This window comes from Salvelinus sp. IW2-2015, linkage group LG6.2 (genome assembly GCF_002910315.2).
Source record: "Salvelinus sp. IW2-2015 linkage group LG6.2, ASM291031v2, whole genome shotgun sequence".
Lineage (NCBI taxonomy): Eukaryota > Metazoa > Chordata > Actinopteri > Salmoniformes > Salmonidae > Salvelinus > Salvelinus sp. IW2-2015.
This window is the reverse complement of record NC_036846.1, coordinates 5594979-5616085: the sequence shown is the minus strand read 5'-3', so window position 1 is coordinate 5616085 and position 21107 is coordinate 5594979. Positions and strand designations below refer to the sequence as shown.

Below are 21107 nucleotides of genomic sequence, written 5' to 3'. Positions count from 1 at the left end.
TCCAAGCTTACAGGGATTCCCTGGCTCTGCCGCATCTCATCAACAATAAAAGCTGTTGCATTTKTAAGAGGCTGGGCTCCCACTGCAGACTGGAGCCAGAGGGTAGGGGTTACAGAGATGGATTACCTGCAAATCTCAAACAGGGAGACACACACACACACACAACCACACACACAGCCACAACCTCACGTCCCTGCCTGTCTACCTGGCCATTCCATTTCAAATGCTTGAGTGAGGAGAGAGGAGCAAGTATTCAGGCGGTTTGAATTGGTAATGTGAAATGTGAGAGCAGAGCAGGGCTAAGCCTGCCTAGATAAGGACAGCAGGATGGGAGAGTCATAATCATTTATTCTATGAAACGGTGCAATAGAGGCCATGGGAATATGGTGTGAAGGAGTGTCAGTGTTCCGCTGGGATCACCTCCAGGATGATCTGGACAGATCTGTTCAAGGAATCTGGAGACAGAATAAAACACAGAAAAACTATTATGATACCATTTTACCATACCCTCCATAATTATTGGGACAGTGAAGCATGTTTCCTTCTTTTAGCTCTATTCTTCAAAACGTTGGTTTTGAAATCAAACAATGACTACGAGGTTAAAGGGCAGACTGTCAGCTTTAATTTGACGTTTTTTTTTCATCCACATTGAGTGAACCCGTTTAGAAAGTAAAGCACTTTTTGTAAATGATCCACCCCCCATTTTAGGGGAGCAACAGTGTTGGGACAAATTCTCTTATATGTGTATTAAAGTAGTAAAACGTTATATTTGGTCCCATATTCATAGCACGTAATAACCACATCAAGCGTGTGACTCTACACATGTGCTGTTTGTTTTGGATGTGTTCAGATTTGTGCCCAGTAGAAGAAGAGAAAGTATCATGTAGTGTCACTTTCATTGTAAATATGAGTCGAATATGTTTCGAAACACTTCTACATGAATCTGGATGTTACCATGATTACGTATTGTCCTGGATGAATCGTGAATAATTATGAGTGAGAAAGTTATAGACGCACAAATATCAAGTGAATCTGTCCTCTTTACTGTTGCTCCCCTCAAATGGGAGACTATGTACAAAAAGTACTGTACTTTCMAAACAGTTCACCRGATATGGATGAAAATACCCTCAAATTAAAGCTGACKGTCTGCACTCTAACTTCGTTGTTACTGTTTGATTTCAAAACCAAAACTTTTGGAGTTTGGAGCCAAAAGAAACCAAATGCTTCACTGACCCAATAATTATGCAGCGTTAGGACAATATTATTTCCAAAGTGTCAACATAGACACATTGTTGTGATTCATGCTGCAATTTTGATAGGATGCCATGCTGAAAATTGATTGGAAATTGATTACATGTGGTAAACTATGCGTGGATAGTTTAATGGTCCACTGACGTACCGATTAATCCCTTGAGTTGAACAATTGCTTTATAAAGATTAATCAATGCTGTCCATATGCCAGTAGTATGTATGAGTTCCACAGTGATGTCTAGTAAATGCATTTAAATGCCTTCTAAGTGTAGGTAGCGTGTTACCTAAACCATCCTGTAGCCACTTGGGTCTGCGGTCAAACACAATGAAAATATAGTAGGCTGGGATTCCTGTCAGGGAGATGGCGAATCCTATCCCTGTGTTGACGGGGTCGGAGTAGAGAGAGAGGAACACCATGAAGAAACAGGTGAAGGAGAAAACGGCTGGAATGAAAAGAGGAACCTGGAGAGACGGACAAAGAAGTACAGAGTCAAGGATGTAAACAGTAAAGTGTTCAGTAGTTGTTTTGAATAAGACAGCCATTAGACTCTGTCCATGTGATTGTCTGCACGTCTCTCACTCCAGTGTTTAATTGCTAAATTGTAATTATTTCGCCACTATTGGCCTATTTATTGCCTTGCCTGCCTAATCTTACTACATTTGCACACACTGTATATAGACTTTTCTATCGTGTTATTGACTGTACGTTTGTTTATCCCATGTGTAACTCTGTGTTGTTGTTTGTGTCGCACTGCTTTGCTCTATCTCGGCCAGGTCGCAGTTGTAAATGAGAACTTGTTCTCAACTAGCCTACCTGGTTAAATAAAGGTGAAATAAATAAAATAAAATAAAGAAAATGTGCGCAAGATGCTTGCATATCGGCGGCTCGTGCATCGGCCTCCACGGCCATGTAGTGGCACAGAAGGAGCGATGTCCTAATCGCCCTTTGATGTGTTTATGTCTACGTGCATCTGCGACTGTGTGTGTGTGTGTATGTGTGTATAAGCACTTTGTGACAACTGCTGATGTAAAAAGGGCTTTATAGACACATTTGATGATTTTGATGGTTGATGATTCACGTGTGTTGGACTGACCTTGAAAGGGCGTGGCATGTCAGGGCGTGTGTATCTCATGTAGATGAGGCCCAGCACAGCCACGCCAATGAAGAGCCAGCGGAGGAAGCTCATGAAGTTCAACAGACTGTAGATATCTCCCACAAACAGCTGGAACACTGTCATAGGGTACTGTAAACACACACAGAGAAAGAATGGACACTCCGACACATAAACACACACACACACACACAGAGAGAGAGAGAGAGAGATAGAGAGAGAAGCAAACAAACAAACACACGGATACAATGAGGAAGTGGCAGACACCTACCCACAAAGCATGGTAACAGTTAAAACATAAATAKAGGAATGCAAAGTTTTAATTGTGAACCCTGTAGAGCAGGTCCTCATAAAGACAGTAAAGAGCGATATGTGTGTATGAAAAATAAAAATAAACATTTATCTGACCAGAACGAGGACGGCTGCCAAAGGAGTGTGTCTGCGGACGTGGATCATGGACAGAACCTCAGGGAGATGGCCCTCGCGTGATGCCACGTAGAACATTCTAGAATGACCAACACAATCACACAATCTTCAGGATGAAATGAGAAATACCTTCAACAACAACACTTCATCATCGTCTTCGTAAGCGGTGTCCAACAAAATCCAATATATGAAAACTACACATGAAAGTCGACTACTGACAGTCATAGCTGACCTTCACACAGAAATGCAATGTCAGTTATTGTGTTTTCACTATACCACTATACCACACATCTAAACTTCTGCTTAACAGGGTTTGGCAGTTGAAAAAAAAAAAGATAAGATTAGATTCCTCTCACACAGTCCTCAAACATTGTGTTGGGAAGGGAAGGCAATTTTTCATTCTCCTTGGCAGGAGAATCTAGCGAAGGCTGCGGTTTGACACCTGAGTTGACGCAGCCCACCTTGAGAAAGCGAACAAGCAGCCATTCATCGAACCAAAGCACGACAAGGCTACAAATACCGGCACCGCCACCGAAAAGTTCCCCATCATCTTCCCTGCAAACGTCTGCAGGAAAAACGAGAGAGAGAGAGAGAGAGATAGTATGAACCAAACAAGGACAAAGAGATGCAGAAAAAGATCCTCAATTCAATGATGATCTAATTAACGAACACACACGTAGCTCCAATGCTCTCACACATTCCTTAAGAGCAACATCACAGACCTGTAAAACCGTAAGGAAACTAACACCATTAGAAAGATCTGATCAGATCAGAGCCCTTTTAGTGAATAACCCTCCCCCTTCTCCGAACAGGTCTGAGATCACTATACAGTCTCTGTCTATGGCTATGTCATTAAGACTGCAAGATMATTTAATTATCATTGAGAGGGATGGACTGTGTGGAATCACGTAAGGCCATACTGGGAAGCAGAGGTGTTGGGCTTGGAGGTCTAACCAATTACAGTTTAGAGTGCAGGAATCAGGCCCTGATMAAGCGCTGATGAGCGAGGTGTGTGACTGCGGTCAATGCGCTTCAAGTGTATCAATACATCACACACAGAAATACATAGGACTCTCGTGTTAARGCCAGCCAATAGCGGTGGGTGGGTGTAGGATCAGTGTCGATCAAATCGGTCAATAGGCAGTGAGCTTGTTGGATGGCTTACCACGGCGACGGCTTGCGATGCCAACAGCTCCTCTGCTGACATCACAGTGTAGTATGCCACGTTAGTCAACACGTAGCAGAAGGTGACTATCGCCATGGAGATACAGATGGCCAATGGGACAGTCCTGAGGATATGTAAACATTTGAGACCAACAATTTTACGATCAGGCAAACCTACTGTACGTGAACAAGATACGGAATGAGGAGGATGAACTCACTTTTCTGGATTCTCTACTTCCTCAGTCACAAAGTTCAGATAAAACCTGTCGGCAGAAAGTTGGAGCTTTACAACAATATTACATTTGGCAGTACTGTACCTTGCAAGAGCTCATACATGCTCATGACAAGTAATAATGCATTACACTAGTTGGCTTCATGAAAAGGGTAGAATAAGATATTAAAGCTAGTTACGTTATAAGAAGTCCATACCTACCACCCAGCATAGGCGTACATCCCAGAGTAAAAAGCCAGAGGAAGGCCTGTGAGCTTGATATTACTGACCTCAAATGCATTCTCAAAGTTCTTAGTCTCCCCTGCACATAAACACAAAGAAGGAATTACACGTTCAACCAAAGAATATCAAAACTTGTTGAGTGTTTGACAAGGTATATTCATCTTTCTCGGTAGTTGCAGKTGTAATTACATTCCAGTACAATACACACATACTGTATGTAGTGTATTCCTCTTTAATGGAACACACTTGCAAAGAGGCAGATAATAACCCTCTTAAAGCTGAAATGACTGATGTTCAATTAACATTGGTATGGCAGAACACCAAGCCTACAGACACTTTGTAGCTATTATGTACCAAGCCTGTAATGTGTCATGTTGATAGTAGAGCTACTCTGTAGCCAATAGACACCAACCATGTTAATAAAGTATAGCTATTTTGGTCAAGTGGTGGGGATCTGTGGAATGTCCCTGTAAGAAACATAARGCTATATACCACAAATATTTTCAGGCTTTCAGGGATTTCAACATTTTTGAGYAGTCATAAAAGAGTGTGGGAGTAAATGTGATGTAAGCATTAACATGCTATTTCTGTGGTTTTAATCCAGTGTAACATATGTGACTCGTTTCAGGAAACTTGGCGTATGTCGCACGTCACTAGTTCACAGGGGAGGCATTTTATAGTAAACATGTATTTTTTATTGAAAAATGCGTATTGGGACAGAAATGCCTTCTGGAACATGTGAACTTTCATGTGCTTTAATAACAAACTTGGATTCCATCTGTAAATATGAATACAATTGTTAACTTCATTGGGATAGGGGGCAGRATTGGGAAGTTTGGATGAAAAGCGTGCCCAGAGTAAATTGCCTGTTACTCAGGCCCAGAAGCTAGGATATGCATATAATTGGTAGATTTGGATAGAAAACACTCTAAAGTTTCTAAAATTATGTCTGTGAGTATAACAGAACTGATATGGCAGGRGAAACCCAAGGACAAACCATCCCCCACAACAAATGTTCAGCCTACCACTGTTTTCAATGGCTGTCACTTTTATTATAAGGCGAAATCCTCCCAGATTGCAGTTCCTAGGGCTTCCACTAGATGTCAACAGTCTTTAGAAAGCGTTTCATGCTGGTTTTGGAAAAATGAGCCAGRAGATTTTGATAGAAAACACTCTAAAGTTTCCAAAACTGTTAAAATAATGTCTGTGACCATAACAGAACTCATATGGCAGGCAAAAACCTGAGAAAAATCCAACCAGGAAGTGGGAAATTAGGTTTGTAGTTTTTTTAAGTGATTGCCTGTCCAATATCCTGTGTCTATGGGGTCAGATTGCACTTCCTAAAGCTTCCAGGAGATGTCAACAGTCTTAGAAGTTGTTTCAGGCTTGTATTGTGAATGAGGATCGAATAAGAACTGTTTCAAAAAGTGGTCAGGCTGAAAGCCTTTAGTTTAGTCTTGCACGTGGCCGTGAGCGCGACGGTCGTTCTCATTCCTTTCTAATGACAACGGAATTGTCTGGTTGGAATATTATTGAAGATTTATGATAAAAACATCTTAAAGATTGATTATATACATCGTTTGACATGTTTCTACGAACTTTAATMAAACTTTTTTTACTTTTCGTCTGGACTTTGTGCCCGCGCTTTGTGCATTTGGATTACTGGACTAAACGRGCAAACAAAAAGGAGATATTTGGACATAAAGATGAACTTTATCGAACAAAACAAACATTTATTGTCTAACATGGAGACCTGGYAGTGCCATCAGATGAAGATCAGCAAGGTAAGTMATTCATTTTAACGCTATTTCTGACTTTTGTGACACCTCTCCTTGGTTGGAAAATGGCTGTATGGTTTTCTGTGGCTAGGCGCTGACCTAACATAATCACATGGTGTGCTTTCGCCGTAAAGCCTTTTTGAAATCAGACACTGTGGCTGGATTAACAAGAAGTGTATCTTTAAAATGGTGTATAATACTTGTATGTTTGAGGAATMTTAATTATGAGATTTCTGTTGTTTTGAATTTGGCACCCTGCAATTTCACTGGCTGTTGGCGAGGTGGGACACTCACGTCCCAAACGATCCCAGAGAGGTTAACTTCTTATCCGGTGAAATTGCAGAGCGCGAAATTCAAACTACAATTATAAATATTTAACTTTCATAAAATCACAAGTGTAATACATCAAAATAAAGCTTAACTTCTTGTTAACCTTTTGTCAATAGGGGGTGCTATTTGCACTTTGTAAAAAATTCGTACTCAATTCTTGCTCGTACAATATGCATATTATTATTACTATTGGATAGAAAACACTCTCTAGTTTCTAAAACCGTTTGAATTATTTCTCTGAGTGAAACAGAACTCATTCTGCAGCTCACTTCCTGTCAAGAAGTGAGATTTCTGAAATTGAGGTCTCTGTTCCAGGGTCGGTTTATAAATTCCCTTGTAAGCTATGGGGCTACATGCACTGCATACGCCTTCCCCTAGATGTCAGTAAGAGGTGAGACTTTGAATGGAGTGGATAGCACCATCTGGGGGAGTATAAAGCCTCTTGGAACGGAAGGACCGACCTTTTCGACGCGGGGCCTGACGCAGGAGGGACACCAAGCATGGCGTCCTGAAAAGCTTTCGGTTTAGCAGTTCTATATCTCCGGCTCTGATTTAATTTGTTTTTTGTCTTAAAAACTTCATAAGGTAGTTAATTTAAACCGACTTATAGCAGTTTATATCAGTTTATTGCGATTTTCTGGAGTCTCTTTGTCAGGCGTTATCGCGAGTTGGGCACCTCTCCGGTACATCGCTGGCGTTAGCAGCTAATTCTACAGGAGTAGAGGACATCTTTCAACCAAAAGACGATTGTTCTGGACAAAGGACCACTTGCCCAAGATTCTGATGGAAGCTCATCAAAAAGTAAGAGCTATTTATGATGTTAATTCGTATTTCTGTGGAAAAATGTAAAATTATTAGTGCGCCATTAATTTCGGCATGGTCTCGCTGTAACGCACGCTGTATGTCGAGTAACGTTAATTTTAAAAATCTAACACAGCGGTTGCATTAAGAACTAATGTATCTTTCATTTGCTGTCCAACCTGTATTTTTTAGTCAAGTTTACGATTAGTTATCGATTAGATTAGGTGCCTCTCCAAGATGGCGCCGGACAGATTGCTTCAAGTTTGGCTACATTTCACATTGTATAACCACGATTTGTGCCGTTAAATATGCACATTTTCTAACAAATCCTATATGCATTGTGTAATATGATGTTACAGGACTGTCATCTGATGAAGTATATGAAGGTTAGTCAAAAAACATTATATATCTTTTGGTGGTTTGTTAGGATCGCTAACCTTTGCTGTGGTAAACGGCTTGGTTTCTGGCTATTGTGGTAAGCTAATATAATGCTTATTGTTTCGCTGTAAACACTTAAAAAATCTGAAATATTGGCTGGATTCACAAGATGTTGGTCTTTCATTTGCTGTACGCTGTGTATTTTTCAGAAATGTTTTATGATGAGTATTTAGGTATTTGACGTTGTCTCTGTAATTATTCTGGCTGCTTCGCACTATTTCAGATTGCAGCTGCAATGTAAACTGTGATTTATACCTGAAATATGCACAATTTCTAACAAACATATGCTATACAATAAATATGTTATCAGACTGTCATTGATGAAGGTTTCTTGGTTAGTGGCTATTTATATTCTTTATTTGGTCGAAATTGTGATAGCTACCTATGCAGGAAAAAAATGGTGGGAAAAAAGAGTTGTGTCTTTTGCTATCGTGGTTAGCTAATAGATTACATATTGTGTCTTCCCTGTAAAACATTTTAAAAACGAAATGATGGCTGATTCACAAGATGTGTATCTTTCATCTGGTGTCTTGGACTTGTGATTTATGATATTTAGATGCTTATTACTTTGAGCTATGCTAGGCTATGCTAGTCAGCTTTTTTCTGGATGGGGGTGCTCCCGGATCCGGGATTGTGTGCAACTAGAAGTTAATCCAGCCGCTGTGTCAAATTTCAAAAAAGACTTTACGGCGAAAGCACACCATGCGATTATCTGAGGACAGCGCCCCGCATACAAAAGCATGAAAAACATATTTCAACCAGGCAGGTGCGCCACGAAAGTCAGAAATAGCGATTAATAAATGCCTTACTTTTGATGATCTTTTTCTGTTGGCACTCCAAAAGGTCCCAGATACATCACAAATGTCTTTTTGTTCGATAATGTCCTTCTTATATCCATAAAACTCAGTTTACTGGCGCAGCTTCAGGTCAATAATCCACCCAGTTTCCCTCCATCAAAATGCATACAAAATTAATCCCAAACGTTACTAATAAACTTTTCCAAACAAGTCAAACAACGTTTATAATCAAACCTTAGGTACCCTAATACGTAAATAAACGATCAAATTTAAGACGGAGAARCGTTATTGTCTTTACCGGAGAAAAATAACGAAGAACACGTTCTCTTCCACATGCTTGAAAACACTACAACCAAAATGGGAGCCACCTAGAAAAACAAACATTTCTGGCTCATTTTTCCAAAACCAGCATGAAACGCTTTCTAAAGACTGTTGACATCTAGTGGAAGCCCTAGGAACTGCAATCTGGGAGGATTTCGCCTTATAATAAAAGTGACAGCCATTGAAAACAGTGGTAGGCTGAACATTTGTTGTGGGGGATGGTTTGTCCTTGGGTTTCGCCTGCCATATCAGTTCTGTTATACTCACAGACATAATTTTAGAAACTTTAGAGTGTTTTCTATCCAAATCTACCAATTATATGCATATCCTAGCTTCTGGGCCTGAGTAACAGGCAGTTTACTTTGGGCATGCTTTTCATCCGGACGTGAAAATACTGCCCCCTACCCAAGAGAGGTTAAGTAACGAGCCCAGTTGGTTTAGCCACGGAAAAAGGGAGGAACCTTCCCATTAGCCATGATTGGCTGAGATAATGGATAGGCTGGACATGCCGGGAGATGAGTTTGGATTGGTCTGCCATGTAGCATGCTCATTTATTGTTGATAGTCCTTTCTATCTTGCCATTTTTAAAGATATACATAAAATAGTTTTGCTACTTTTCTCAACAACATTAATGCCCTGAATTTAMCAGGCACTATCAACAGATCAGTTGGACAAAAGTGACTGGCTACTTTCTCCACACACCACGATCAGTGTGAACTGGAGTGACTTGACACAACGCTGGCCAAACAAGGTGTAGCTACAAACAAAACAGAGTTAAATGCCTGTGATATGTGGTTGTCCCACCTAGCTATATTAAGATGAACGCACTAACTGCTTGATAAGAGTGTCTGCTAAATGACCAAAATGTAAAATGTAAAAATWACAATGTTTGCATTGGTAGTAGTATGGMTTGGGATTATGCCGGTTCATTGTTTAGCTAGCTAGCTAGATGATTACATGACCCWTCAAGTTAGCCAGGTGTGTCTCAGGGGGATTACGGCCATCTATTGTATTTCATGAACATGTGTACATGTCTAAACAATAGTTTAAACAAGTATATAAGTATAAAATATTTATAAAATATGTGTATCTGTTTTTGATATTGCTACTATTCAAGTAACCATTTCASTGTACCGTTTACACCTTCTATATCCTTGCTATAGTGTGTGTTTACCAGAGGCYGTAATGTGAAGGAAAAAATGACCTGCACCAAAGTCAGTTTAAGATATAGGCCAAGGACTACAGTACATAAAGTGTATTTTTAGCTGGAGTTTTTCCTTATTGTAGGCTACCACTTTTACCACTTTTAGTCTTGAAATCTTTGGTTGTTTACTAAATMACTCACTCTGTTTAGCACATGGCATCACATGTGAATCTTTAAAGTGATGAATGGGGCTAAGGCTTAAGAGGGTTTGAATGATGCTGAATGGGTGTAGACAAAGAAGAGCTCTCCAGTAGGTGTARCAAAACAGTCCAGGTCCATTTTCTCAAAAGTGGGGTTACAAGTTGACTTTCAAAACAGAATTACATTGTTCCTCAACTGCAGTGTATGATATACCATTTTCTAGCTCTGAGTCTCTACTCGTATCAAATGTAAAAAAAACTCAATTTCAAATGCTACATAAGACAGAATCGAGGCGGTCGGTCACATATGATGATGGTGTTGATTGTAATGATCATGGTGATGATGATGACGATGATGACGAAGGCTTACCTTTGAAGAGCATATAGAGGCCAGGTACAATAATGATGGCGATGGCCAGCAGCTTGCTAAAGGTGAGGAAGATCTGAATCCTGTTTGTCCAGCTCGTACTCATACTGTTGAGATACATCACTGATGCTGTGGAGCAGGAATACACATGAACACGCACACACACACACACTTTGTGAGACTAACTGGTACCTTACATTCACTTGAACCATATCACTGATAAGCATAAAAATTGTATAGTCCAAAGTTTGTTCAATTCAATATTCTGTAAAATATATATATATATATATTGCTGTAGCATCAATCTCAGACATACTTATTCCTATAGAGGTGGCCAGTTTGATAGCAATCTCGGGCACTCCACACGGCATGAATATGGGTTCCAGGATATATTGTCCGAAGGCCAGGGATATCACTGCCAACCCTGCAGGTCTAGAACAGACAACACTGTCACACACAGACCCAAAAACACTGACCCAAACATACACGTTTACCAAACAAACACAGTGACCGGAAACGCTGACCCACAAAGCTGTGAGATCTGGGGCATTATTCACTGTTCAGAGTGTTGGGGAGCATGTGACCTTCTACTGACACAAACCTGTTTTACCCAAACTCACATCTGTTTATTAGCTTCCCCTGACACTAACAGTCTATAACAGTCAAGTAACTATAGTTACTGATATTCAGTGGTTACTGACTCAAATATGTCTGCTTGGTTCAGTTGAGGCAATTACAGTAAAATATCCAGGGAATACTTAAGCAATAAGGCCCGAGGGGGTGTGGTATATGGCCAATATACCACGGCTAAGCGCTGTTCTTAGGCACGACGCAACGTGAAATGCCTTGATACAGCCCTTAGCCGTGGTATTTTGGCCATATACCACCAACCTGGTATATGGCTAAGAATCTAATAACTGTTGCACAGTCTGTGGGCTCATCCCCAGATCGCTGTTCATTTCCCATAGACTCAAAACCATACATCCCCCCCTGGCCTGGGTTAAACTGCAGTAKAGTCTAGTATAGCAGGTTTGTTTACACTGCTACCACGGGTATCAACGGACCAGGATGGGATCCAAAAGCCTTTGCTATCTTTACAATGCTTAGATATATACGCTAGCCCATCCCCTTCTCTCTCTCACACACGGACAGTATAGAGTGATATACACACACCTTGTTGCAAGTATCTACCCCCCCCTTCCTGCTGCTGTCTCTGTCTCACACACACACACCTACCTGATGGCGATGAGGTCAGCCCAGAGGCGTATGAAGGCCATCTGTGGTCCAAAGGCCTCCAGGATATAGGTATAATGTCCCCCAGACTTCTGGATGCTGGTTCCCAGCTCTGCGTAGGACAGGGCCCCTGGGAAAGGAAAAGGGGAAAGGTTTAGGACAGGGGAGTGTCTAGCCAGCTATAAAACATTGGCAGCATCAGCAACAGCAGATAACTGGCTATAAGAGTAAAATGTGTGTGTGTGTGTGTGTGTGTGTGTGTGTGTGGTTGTGTGTGTGGTGTGTGTGTGTGTGTGTGTGTGTGTGTGTGTGTGTGTGTGTGTGTTGTGTGTGTGTGTGTGTGTGTGGTGTGTTGTGTGTGTGTGTGTGTGTGTGTGTGTGTGTGTGTGTGTGTGGTGGTGGTGTGTGTGTGTGTGTGTGTGTGTGTGTGTGTGTGTGTGTGTGTGTGTGTGTGTGTGTGTGTGTGTGTGTGTGTTGTGTGTGTGTGTGGTTGTGTGTGTGTGTGTTTGTGTGTGGTGTGTGTGTGTGTGTGTGTGTGTGTGTGTGTGTGTGTGTGTGTGTGTGTGTGTGTGTGTGTGTGTGTGTGTGTGTGGTGTGTGTGAGAGAGAGAGAGAGAGAGAGGAGGGGTTAGCGTAAAGGGTAATTGCTGTTTCAGCAGTTCGATGGTTAGTTAGAAAGCAGTAGCTACCGTAAGGCTTCTGTAATAACAGTAATATAATGAAATAATACAAGAGTAGAAGCGGAAGCTTTTCCATAGCAGCAGACAGTTAGCAAAGTTCATCCACCCCCCGAAGCTTTCATTCACACTCATCATCTCAAGAAAAGCTGTTTTACAAGTTTAGCACTTTCTTTTGGGATGCATCACCTCTAGTGTCTTCGGGGAAGGGGAAGCAGGGGAGATGTAACCCTGAACAGCAATACAAACACAATCTCCATCCTCCATAGCTTCAGTTCGCATGCATCATAAAACCACTCAGCACACCTTTACTCAGGTATGTCTCCTCCCTCCTYTCGACAACTACGTGTGACTCACCGAACAGGGACAGCACTCCGCAGGCAATCCACACCACCAGAGACATTCCAACACTCCCAGAGTTCTTCAGGATTCCCTTGGGCGAGATGAAGATTCCTGCTCCGATGATGGTCCCGATGATGATGGAGATTCCCCGAAGCAGGGTCACCTTCTTCCTCAAGTCTACCTTTCCGTTGGGAGCATCAGGCTCCTCTTTTGGGGCAGGGGTATCCCCCGGGTGTCCCCCATTTTGGGGGGTGTTGTTCACCCCAGTCCCCTCACCAATGACTGACCTCCTGGTCATCCTTGTACTCTATCACACACACACACACACAAACACACACACAAACACACAATGTGTCACACACACCCCTCACCTTTCTGGTACTTTGGGTCCCAAAACAACCTTACGTTTTTTTCCGTCCGTCTGCAGTGACCTGCTGTTGAGAATACAGAAGAGTAAGTTACTCAGACAAAGCAGTCTGTTACTGGTTCTGCTATGCAAAGAACTTCTACCACTGGGAATTAGACCAAACCTCTTGGGAATGGCCTCTCCCACTCTCTCCCTCTCTCTCTTAGACACACAGACACACTCACACGCACAGACACACACACACTCTAATCTCGCTCTAAAGCCCCACTCATTCAGTCGCTCTCTCCCTCTCTCTTTAACTCTCCCACTTGCTGCCTCTAACACTTTTTTTCTCTCTCGCCCTCTTTTGTCTATCTCTCTCCAGCGTTCCTACACTCCCAAACCTCTTACTATCTGACTGGTCACTGTGCCTCACTGCAGAACCAGTCTGGTAGTGTTGTCTGGTAGTGTTTCAGAGGTGTTTGCTTTGGGCACCCTCTACCTCAGGATGTCAATGATGTATCTGGATAATCACCTGAGAGTTCACAYCACAGTTATCCCAAAACAAAAGGGGGACCAGAAACTAGTGGAACTGATGCAACCGATGCCATAGTGCTCTGATGTCACACGTCACATGACACGCGGTTATCGTCAACGCATACMGTCTGGACTTGTCATTCACCACAAGCTACCACAACTCGCCTTGTGAATACACACAAGGCTTCCAGTAAGATCATACTCATTACCACACTCAGCAAACACTACCAACCAAACAATGGAAAAGCAAACAWCTTTATTCAAGCATTGTTTAAAAGTTGTGAGGGAGTGTCATTATTTTTTTCCAACACCTTCCTTTGAAAAGTAGGCCAATAAAAATACATAAAGAGAGTTGCATACTCTATACAAGGTCCCAGTAATTTATTGGTTAAACCACCYATGTTTTGGCATCATTGTGCCTTCTTCAAGGTGAAAAGTTGAGGCAACCAATCATACCGGTTCAGCAACTGTATCTCTTCCTGATAAGCTGCCAGACAAACTGMGTCAGAAGCCTTGGTTTGAGATAAAGACCTTGGAATTCTAGGACAAGGAGCCATATTGGCTCTGAAAAGGCTGGTGGTTCCAGTCGCCTTCCAGTGAGTCAACCAAGAACACCTGGAGATGGGTTTTCTTGGTTTACAGCTGCTTGCCACAGGTGATACACGGTTAGAAAACCTCTCTACACTACTCAGTTGCAGCTGCACTATTTACGTTTCAGTGTTACTTTAGTCCCGGTGTACTACTTGTACTCAAATCGAAACAACAGTCAATGATTTGTTTCCTCTTTTGTCCAAAATAACTTTCCCTTATCTACAAGTTGCAGCTTTTTGGATATGAATAGACATTCAAAGAACTAAAAGATTCTCATAAAATCAAATGSTATGAAAAGCATTTCATCATAATCCAATTGTTTAACACTCCAACGGTGCRCAACGGTTCCAAGATCCTGTAACCATAGTGTTGTCACGGTGACCATTTTTTGGAGAATTCTCAGGAGTTTGATGTTYCCTAGTCACCGACTCAGTCACCATGACGATGACACAATTTCAGTCTCACATTTGAAACAGCCTCTCTAAACTGCCATCACACAAAAACACCCTTACACCCGTTGGTGACAAACAACAGACGGACAGAAACGACAGAGGTTTTTTTTCTGTTCCCTCTGTGTGGGGAGAAAATCTCTTTGCAGATTTGATACGCTCCCCCTCAGGCAAGCTATCCTTGCCAGGGCAACTGTTTGAGGGGAACTGAAGAAAGAGCCAGAGGGAGAGAAAGGGAGAAAGAGTGTATCTTTCTAACGTCTTAAAATGTTCCATTCCCCTCGCTCGCTCAATGACGTACACACATATAAGCAGCGTACTGGTCCCATAAAAATACTATCCTTCAAACTACTCAACTTCAATTCTGAACTAAAAATGGTTTTGTAACGAGGCCAGTTGACTCTGAGGCCTTCTGCCTGACAACATGTAACTGTATCTGGCCCACAATATTGATTACTGTCTCTGTGGTCTCCCAGCTTGACTGTTGGTCAATATCCACCATGAATCCAGTGATGATGATGAATATGATACACCACAGCATGCTGTCAGTGACCTGAATCAGAGCTGGGTTATGGATTCTGACACTAGAGACAAGGGCGACTGTGCGTGTTAGTGAAGGGGGACAGGACAGAGCATGGCCCCATGGTAAGCGGAGGGTCCTCACTCTCTCTATTGGATCAAACACTATGAGAAGAAAGAGAAAACGGACAAAACCTCTCTGCTTTTCCCGTGCGCTCTCCTCTGTGTGTGTGTGTGTGTGTGTGTGTGTGTGTGTGTGTGTGTGTGTGTGTGTGCTCAACGCTGGTTATTAAAACAGAAGCCCAGACAGTTTGTTTAGCTGAGCTGCAGCAGCGATAATAATGTCAGCACTGGTTAACCTGGGCCATAACACACACAGTGTTGATTCAGGAGTTAAATTAACACTGTAAGAGTTAAATAAAGTCAGTGGTGTAAAGGAACCCCACTGTTGGTCTTAATAACCACAGTTGAGTGTGAGAGTGTGCTTTTGTCAGAGTAAACCAGTCCCATCAACATCACAGCCATCATTTTCATGTATATTGATTGATTAGGTAGTCTCCTTTATCAATGTTCCTAAACTTGACAGCCATTGTGAATGCAGGTTGTCGGTGAATAAAAATTCCATCTGTTGGATATCCTAACTATGGCTGGATTCTAATAGGAATTACACTGTGCAGCATAATCTGCTGAGAGGAACTATGATGTGGGAAATTGAGAYCTCAGGAGTGGAGGCACTGGTTGGAGGGGGCGGAACACCCATTCTTAGAGTGGACTGACCATAAAAACCTGCAATATCTCCGCACTGCCAAGCGCCTCAACTCTAGGCAGGCTCGCTGGGCCCTGTAATCCACCCGTTTCAATTTCACTCTATCCTACCGCCCGGGGTCCAAGAACGTGAAGCCTGACACACTCTGACTTTTGTATAGCATAGCTGCTACTCCATCTGACCCGAGACCATCCTCCCTACCTCCTGTCTAGCAGCTGCACTCGTCTGGGGTATAGAGAGCCTGGTCCATGAGGCGCAGCTTACCGGATGTTTTTCCCGAACACTGCCCGTTCCCCGGTCCTGGAATGGTCACGTTCCTCGAGTTACTGACCTGCCATCCAGGCTCCCGTCGGACCCTGGCTTTCAACCGACGACGCTTTTGGTGGCCTTCCATGGTTCCTGATGTCTCCGCATTCCCTTATTCTAACTGCCAGTCGGAGCGAGCCAATCAGGACCTGGAGACAGCTCTGTGTTGCCTCGTGTCCGCTAACCCCACCACCTGGAGCCAGCAACTCATGTGGGTGAAATACGCCCGTAACACCCTCCCATGCTGGGTCACTGGTCTCTCGGCCTTCGAGTGTTCCTTGGGATATCAGCCCCCGCTCTTCCCTGAGCAAGAGGAAGAAGTCAGCATACCCTCTGCCCAGATGTTAGTCTGCTGCTATGGCCGTAACTGGAAGAGAGCCCGGGCCGCTCTTCTGAAGACCACATCCAGGTATCGGCGCCAGGAGGATCGCCACCGTACCCCATACTCCCCGCTATTGGCTCGGGCCGGGGCCGGGGGTATGGCTTTCCACTCGGGACCTGCCCCTTCCGGTGGAGTCCAGTAAACTAACATTCTAGCCCTTCCCAGTAGCTTGAGCTCTGGAAGAGGCGAGTTGACCGCCCTTGGCGATTCCCATGGGAACTTGGGTGACATCGGATTCTCTCGGTAAGGTGGGCGTCGGGAACTTCCAGGATTCCTCYGAGACAAGGTGGGAGCAGTGAACGAGCGAGTGTGACTGGGAACAGACCTCCTCTTTCCATAGCCGCCCATCGATCTGTAAGGTCAAGGCTATGAGAGAGTCGAGGTCCATGGGAAGCTCCCGGGCTGCGAGCTCGTCTTTAACCTCCAACGATAACCCATGAAGGAACATGTCGAAAAGAGATTCTGGGTTCCAGGCACCCTCAGTGGCCAGACTACTGGAGTTTTGACGGACTACGGGAGTTTTGATGCAGTTGGAGTAGCTTCCGAGCAGCCTCTCTCCTGGACAACGGAGAATCGAACACCTTCCTAACCTCCGCTATGAACTCCTCCAGACTGAGGCAAATGTTGGATTGTTGCTCCCACACCACTGTTGCCCAGACAAGAGCCCTCCCTGACATCAGCGTTATAAGATACGCTATCTTTGAGCAATCAAAGGGAAACGAACAGGGCTGCAGCTCGAAGATGAGGGAGCACTGGGAGAGAAACGCTCCACAGGTTCCTGGATCTCCAGAGTAGCGCTCCGGAGGAGATAAGCAGCATTCTCAGGAAGCCGGGATAGGCTGGGAAGAAGTGCTGCTGGTAGCGGGATTACTGGGAGTCTGGGGGGGTACCATACAGGCTTGCTGCCTAGTAAAATATCTGGGGAATTGCTCCAGCAATGCATTGAAAGTGCGGWCGTGGTGTTCTGCCAAGTTGTGGAGTCCTTCCATAAGGTTTTGAAGTAACTCCTCGCATCTTCCAATGGTGGCTCCTTGGGAGGAGACAGCGTTGCGGAGCTGGTCCGAGTCTGCTGGGTCGGTCAGGGCCAGTTCGTACTAACACAACTCAGGATATGACCCAGATGCAGACACAGGAGACGGAAGGTTCAATACACAGAGTAGTTTATTAAACCACAGGGCAGATTGAGGACAGGCAGAGGTTCGTAACAAGGTCAGAGTCAGATAGGTACAGGACGGCAGGCAGGCTCGGGGTTAGGGCAGGCAGAATGGAATGACAAGCGGGCTCAGGGTCAGGGCAGGCAGAAAAGGTCGGAACCGGGAGGACTAGAAAACAYGGCCTAGAGAAAACAGGAGTACGGAAAAACAAGGCTTGATGAGACAAGACGAACTGGCAACAGACAAATAGACAAACAGAAAACGCAGATATAAATACACAGGGGATAATGGGGCGAGATGGGAGATGCCTGGTGGGGGGTGGAGACAAGCACAACAACAGGTGAAACAGATCAGGGTGTGACAACCTGATGTCGCTTGTAAGCCAGGAGTTTCAGGCCACTGTGTTAGGGTAAAACTAGGCCTTCAAAGTAAGGCCATATTATATATGTTTAAGCTAATCTCTATATGTGTCTGTGAATGTCTATATAAACTGTTTATACACTGAGTAGACAAAACATTAGGAACACCTGACTTTTCCATGACATAGACTGACCAGGTGAATCCAGGTGAAAGCTATAATCCCTTATTTGTGTCACTTGTTAAATCCACTTCAATCAGTTTAGATGAAGGAGAGGAAACAGGTTAAATAAGTATTTTTAAGCCTTGAGACAATTGAGACATGAACTGTGCCATTCAGAGTGCATTTGAACAGGGTATGGTAGTAGGTGCCATGGGCACCGGTTTGAGTGTGTCAAGAACTGCAACGCTGCTGGGGTTTTCACGCTCAACAGTTTCCTGTGTGTATCAAGAATAGGCCAACACCCAAAGGACATCCAGACAATTTGGCACAACTGTGGGAAGCATTGGAGTCAACATGGGCCAGCATCTCTGTGGGATGCTTCCGACACCTTGTATAGAGTCCATGCCCCAACAAATTGAGGCTGTTCTGAGTGCAAAAAGGTGTGCAACTTAATATTAGGAAGGTGTTCCTAAAGTTTTGTACACTCAGTGTATGTAGTGTATTGTCATCATTTTTGTGATAATATTCGCCTAGGATCTCACTTGATGAAMGCCACAGGACTGAATATGAACGGATTCCATAACCATGTTTCTGTCACTAAGAAATATAGTCATGGGTTGTACCTTTACATTTCACCCAAAATGGAAAGACACTGTGGCATATGCAAATTAGGCTTTACACCATACAGTGTTAAAACAACACCAGAAATCGAGTTTCTGTAACACTACAGCTGTTCATTTACAAACACTGAGAAAGTGTAGCAGCGTCAGCACTAAGRAGAGGATTAATTTAACACTGAAACGTGTGGCCCCGGATAGACACTGGAACAGTGTTAAATTTAATACTCTGTTAGGGTTGCACATTTTGGGGAATATTCAGAGGTGTAAACTTTCCGTGGGAATTAATGGGAATATATTGAAATTAAAGGAAATATATTCAAATGAATATTAATACCATTTAAATGGAGATGTTTGTTGCATTGGATATATTTACCATATAATATGGAGACAGAAACATAAACCTTTAACCTTATCATAAATAGACAAAAGTGCAAATGATTAAATCCTTCCAATAGAAATTTAAAAAACGATTTAGTTACAAATTGAACTTTAATTAAATGAGTTGATTATTCACATGGGATGATTTCACTGAACAAAAAAAGAAGGAGAATACTGAATGATCCACAATGATCCATCACATCTCCCAAAAACGTTGTCAACATACATATGTGAAATGATAGTCTAGAAACTAAAGCTTTGGTTGTCTTCCTCTCAGGCTTCCATGTCTTCACCCTGGACCTCCTCAATGTCCACCTCTTGAACATCAGACTCTGAGACCTCATCTTCACTGTCACTTTCCAACCTTATTGAGGATGGCTCGTTTGTCAGACTCAAAAAGCCTGAAATTTGCCCGGATGGCCACCAATTCTTCAACCCTTGTATTTGTCAACCTGTTGCGTGCTTTGGTGTGTGTGTTCCCAAACAAGGACCAGTTGAGCTCTGAGGCGGCTGATGTTGGTGGGATTTGGAGGATGATGGAGGCAACAGGGGAAAGAGCCTCAGATTCACAAACTCCCTTCCACCAGGTGGCTGATGAGATATGTTGGCACGACTGCCATATTGCATCTCCATCCCAAAGCCCTTGCTTGGAAGTGTACTTCGCCAGACTGCCAAGAACCTTGCCCTCATCCAGCCCAAGGTGACGAGACACGGTAGTGATGACACCATTGGCCTTGTTGATCTCTGCACCAGACAGGATGCTCTTGCCAGCATACTTGGGGTCCAACATGTACGGTGCGGCATGTATGGGCTTAAGGCAGAAGTCTTCATGCTTTTTGACATATTTCAGAACTGCAGTTTCCTCTGCTTGGAGCAACAGTGAAGTGGGCAGGGCAGTATGGATCTCTTCTCTTACATCTGAAAGCAGAGGCTGAACGTCAGACAGGATGGCATTGTCTCCCTAAATCTGTGCAATGGCTACTGCTATAGGTTTCAGTAGTTTCAGGCTGCTTACCCCTCTCTCCCAATATACATCATCCAGGAGGATCCTCTTGATGGGGCTGTCCATATTGGCAGACTGTGATATGGCCATTTCTTGGAGAGACTCCTTCCCCTCCAGGAGACTGTCAAACATGATGACAACACCACCCTAACGGGTGTTGCTGGGCAGCTTCAATGTGGTGCTCTTATTCTTCTCACTTTGCTTGGTGAGGTAGATTGCTGCTATAACTTGATGAACCTTCACATACCTAATCATTTCCTTGGCTCTCTTGTAGAGTGTATCCATTGTTTTCAGTGCCATGATGTCCTTGAAGAGCAGATTCAATGCATGAGCAGCACAGCCAATGGGTGTGATGTGAGGGTAGGACTCCTCCACTTTAGACCAAGCAGCCTTCATGTTCGAAGCATTGTCTATCACCAGTGCAAATACCTTCTGTGGTCCAATGTCATTGATGACTGCCTTCAGCTCATCTGCAATGTAGAGACCAGTGTGTCTGTTGWCCCTTGTGTCTGTGTTCTTGTAGAGTACTGGTTGAGGGGTGGAGATGATGTAGTTAATTATTCCTTGCCCACGAACATTCGACCACCCACCAGAGATGATTGCAATACAGTCTGCTTCTCTATGATTTGCTTGACCGTCACTTGAAATCTGTTGAACTCTGCATCCAGGAAATTAGTAGATAAAGCATGTCTGGTTGGAGGG

The 21107-nt window shown here is 43.4% G+C and overlaps 1 protein-coding gene across 1 annotated transcript; it reads right to left on the bottom strand.

Moving 5' to 3' along the window:
- Nucleotides 1–328: 328 nt before the first annotated feature.
- Nucleotides 329–13502, bottom strand: LOC111965729 (cystine/glutamate transporter). The gene is made up of 12 exons (XM_023989990.2): nucleotides 12850–13502; nucleotides 11820–11946; nucleotides 10900–11015; nucleotides 10587–10712; nucleotides 4387–4486; nucleotides 4172–4216; nucleotides 3955–4078; nucleotides 3251–3354; nucleotides 2772–2868; nucleotides 2346–2495; nucleotides 1536–1713; nucleotides 329–455 (listed from the first exon to the last, which is right to left on the bottom strand). Exons 1-12 carry the CDS (start codon nucleotides 13130–13132, stop codon nucleotides 400–402), a joined length of 1506 nt encoding a protein of 501 aa, XP_023845758.1. The 5' UTR covers nucleotides 13133–13502; the 3' UTR covers nucleotides 329–399.
- Nucleotides 13503–21107: the final 7605 nt, after the last annotated feature.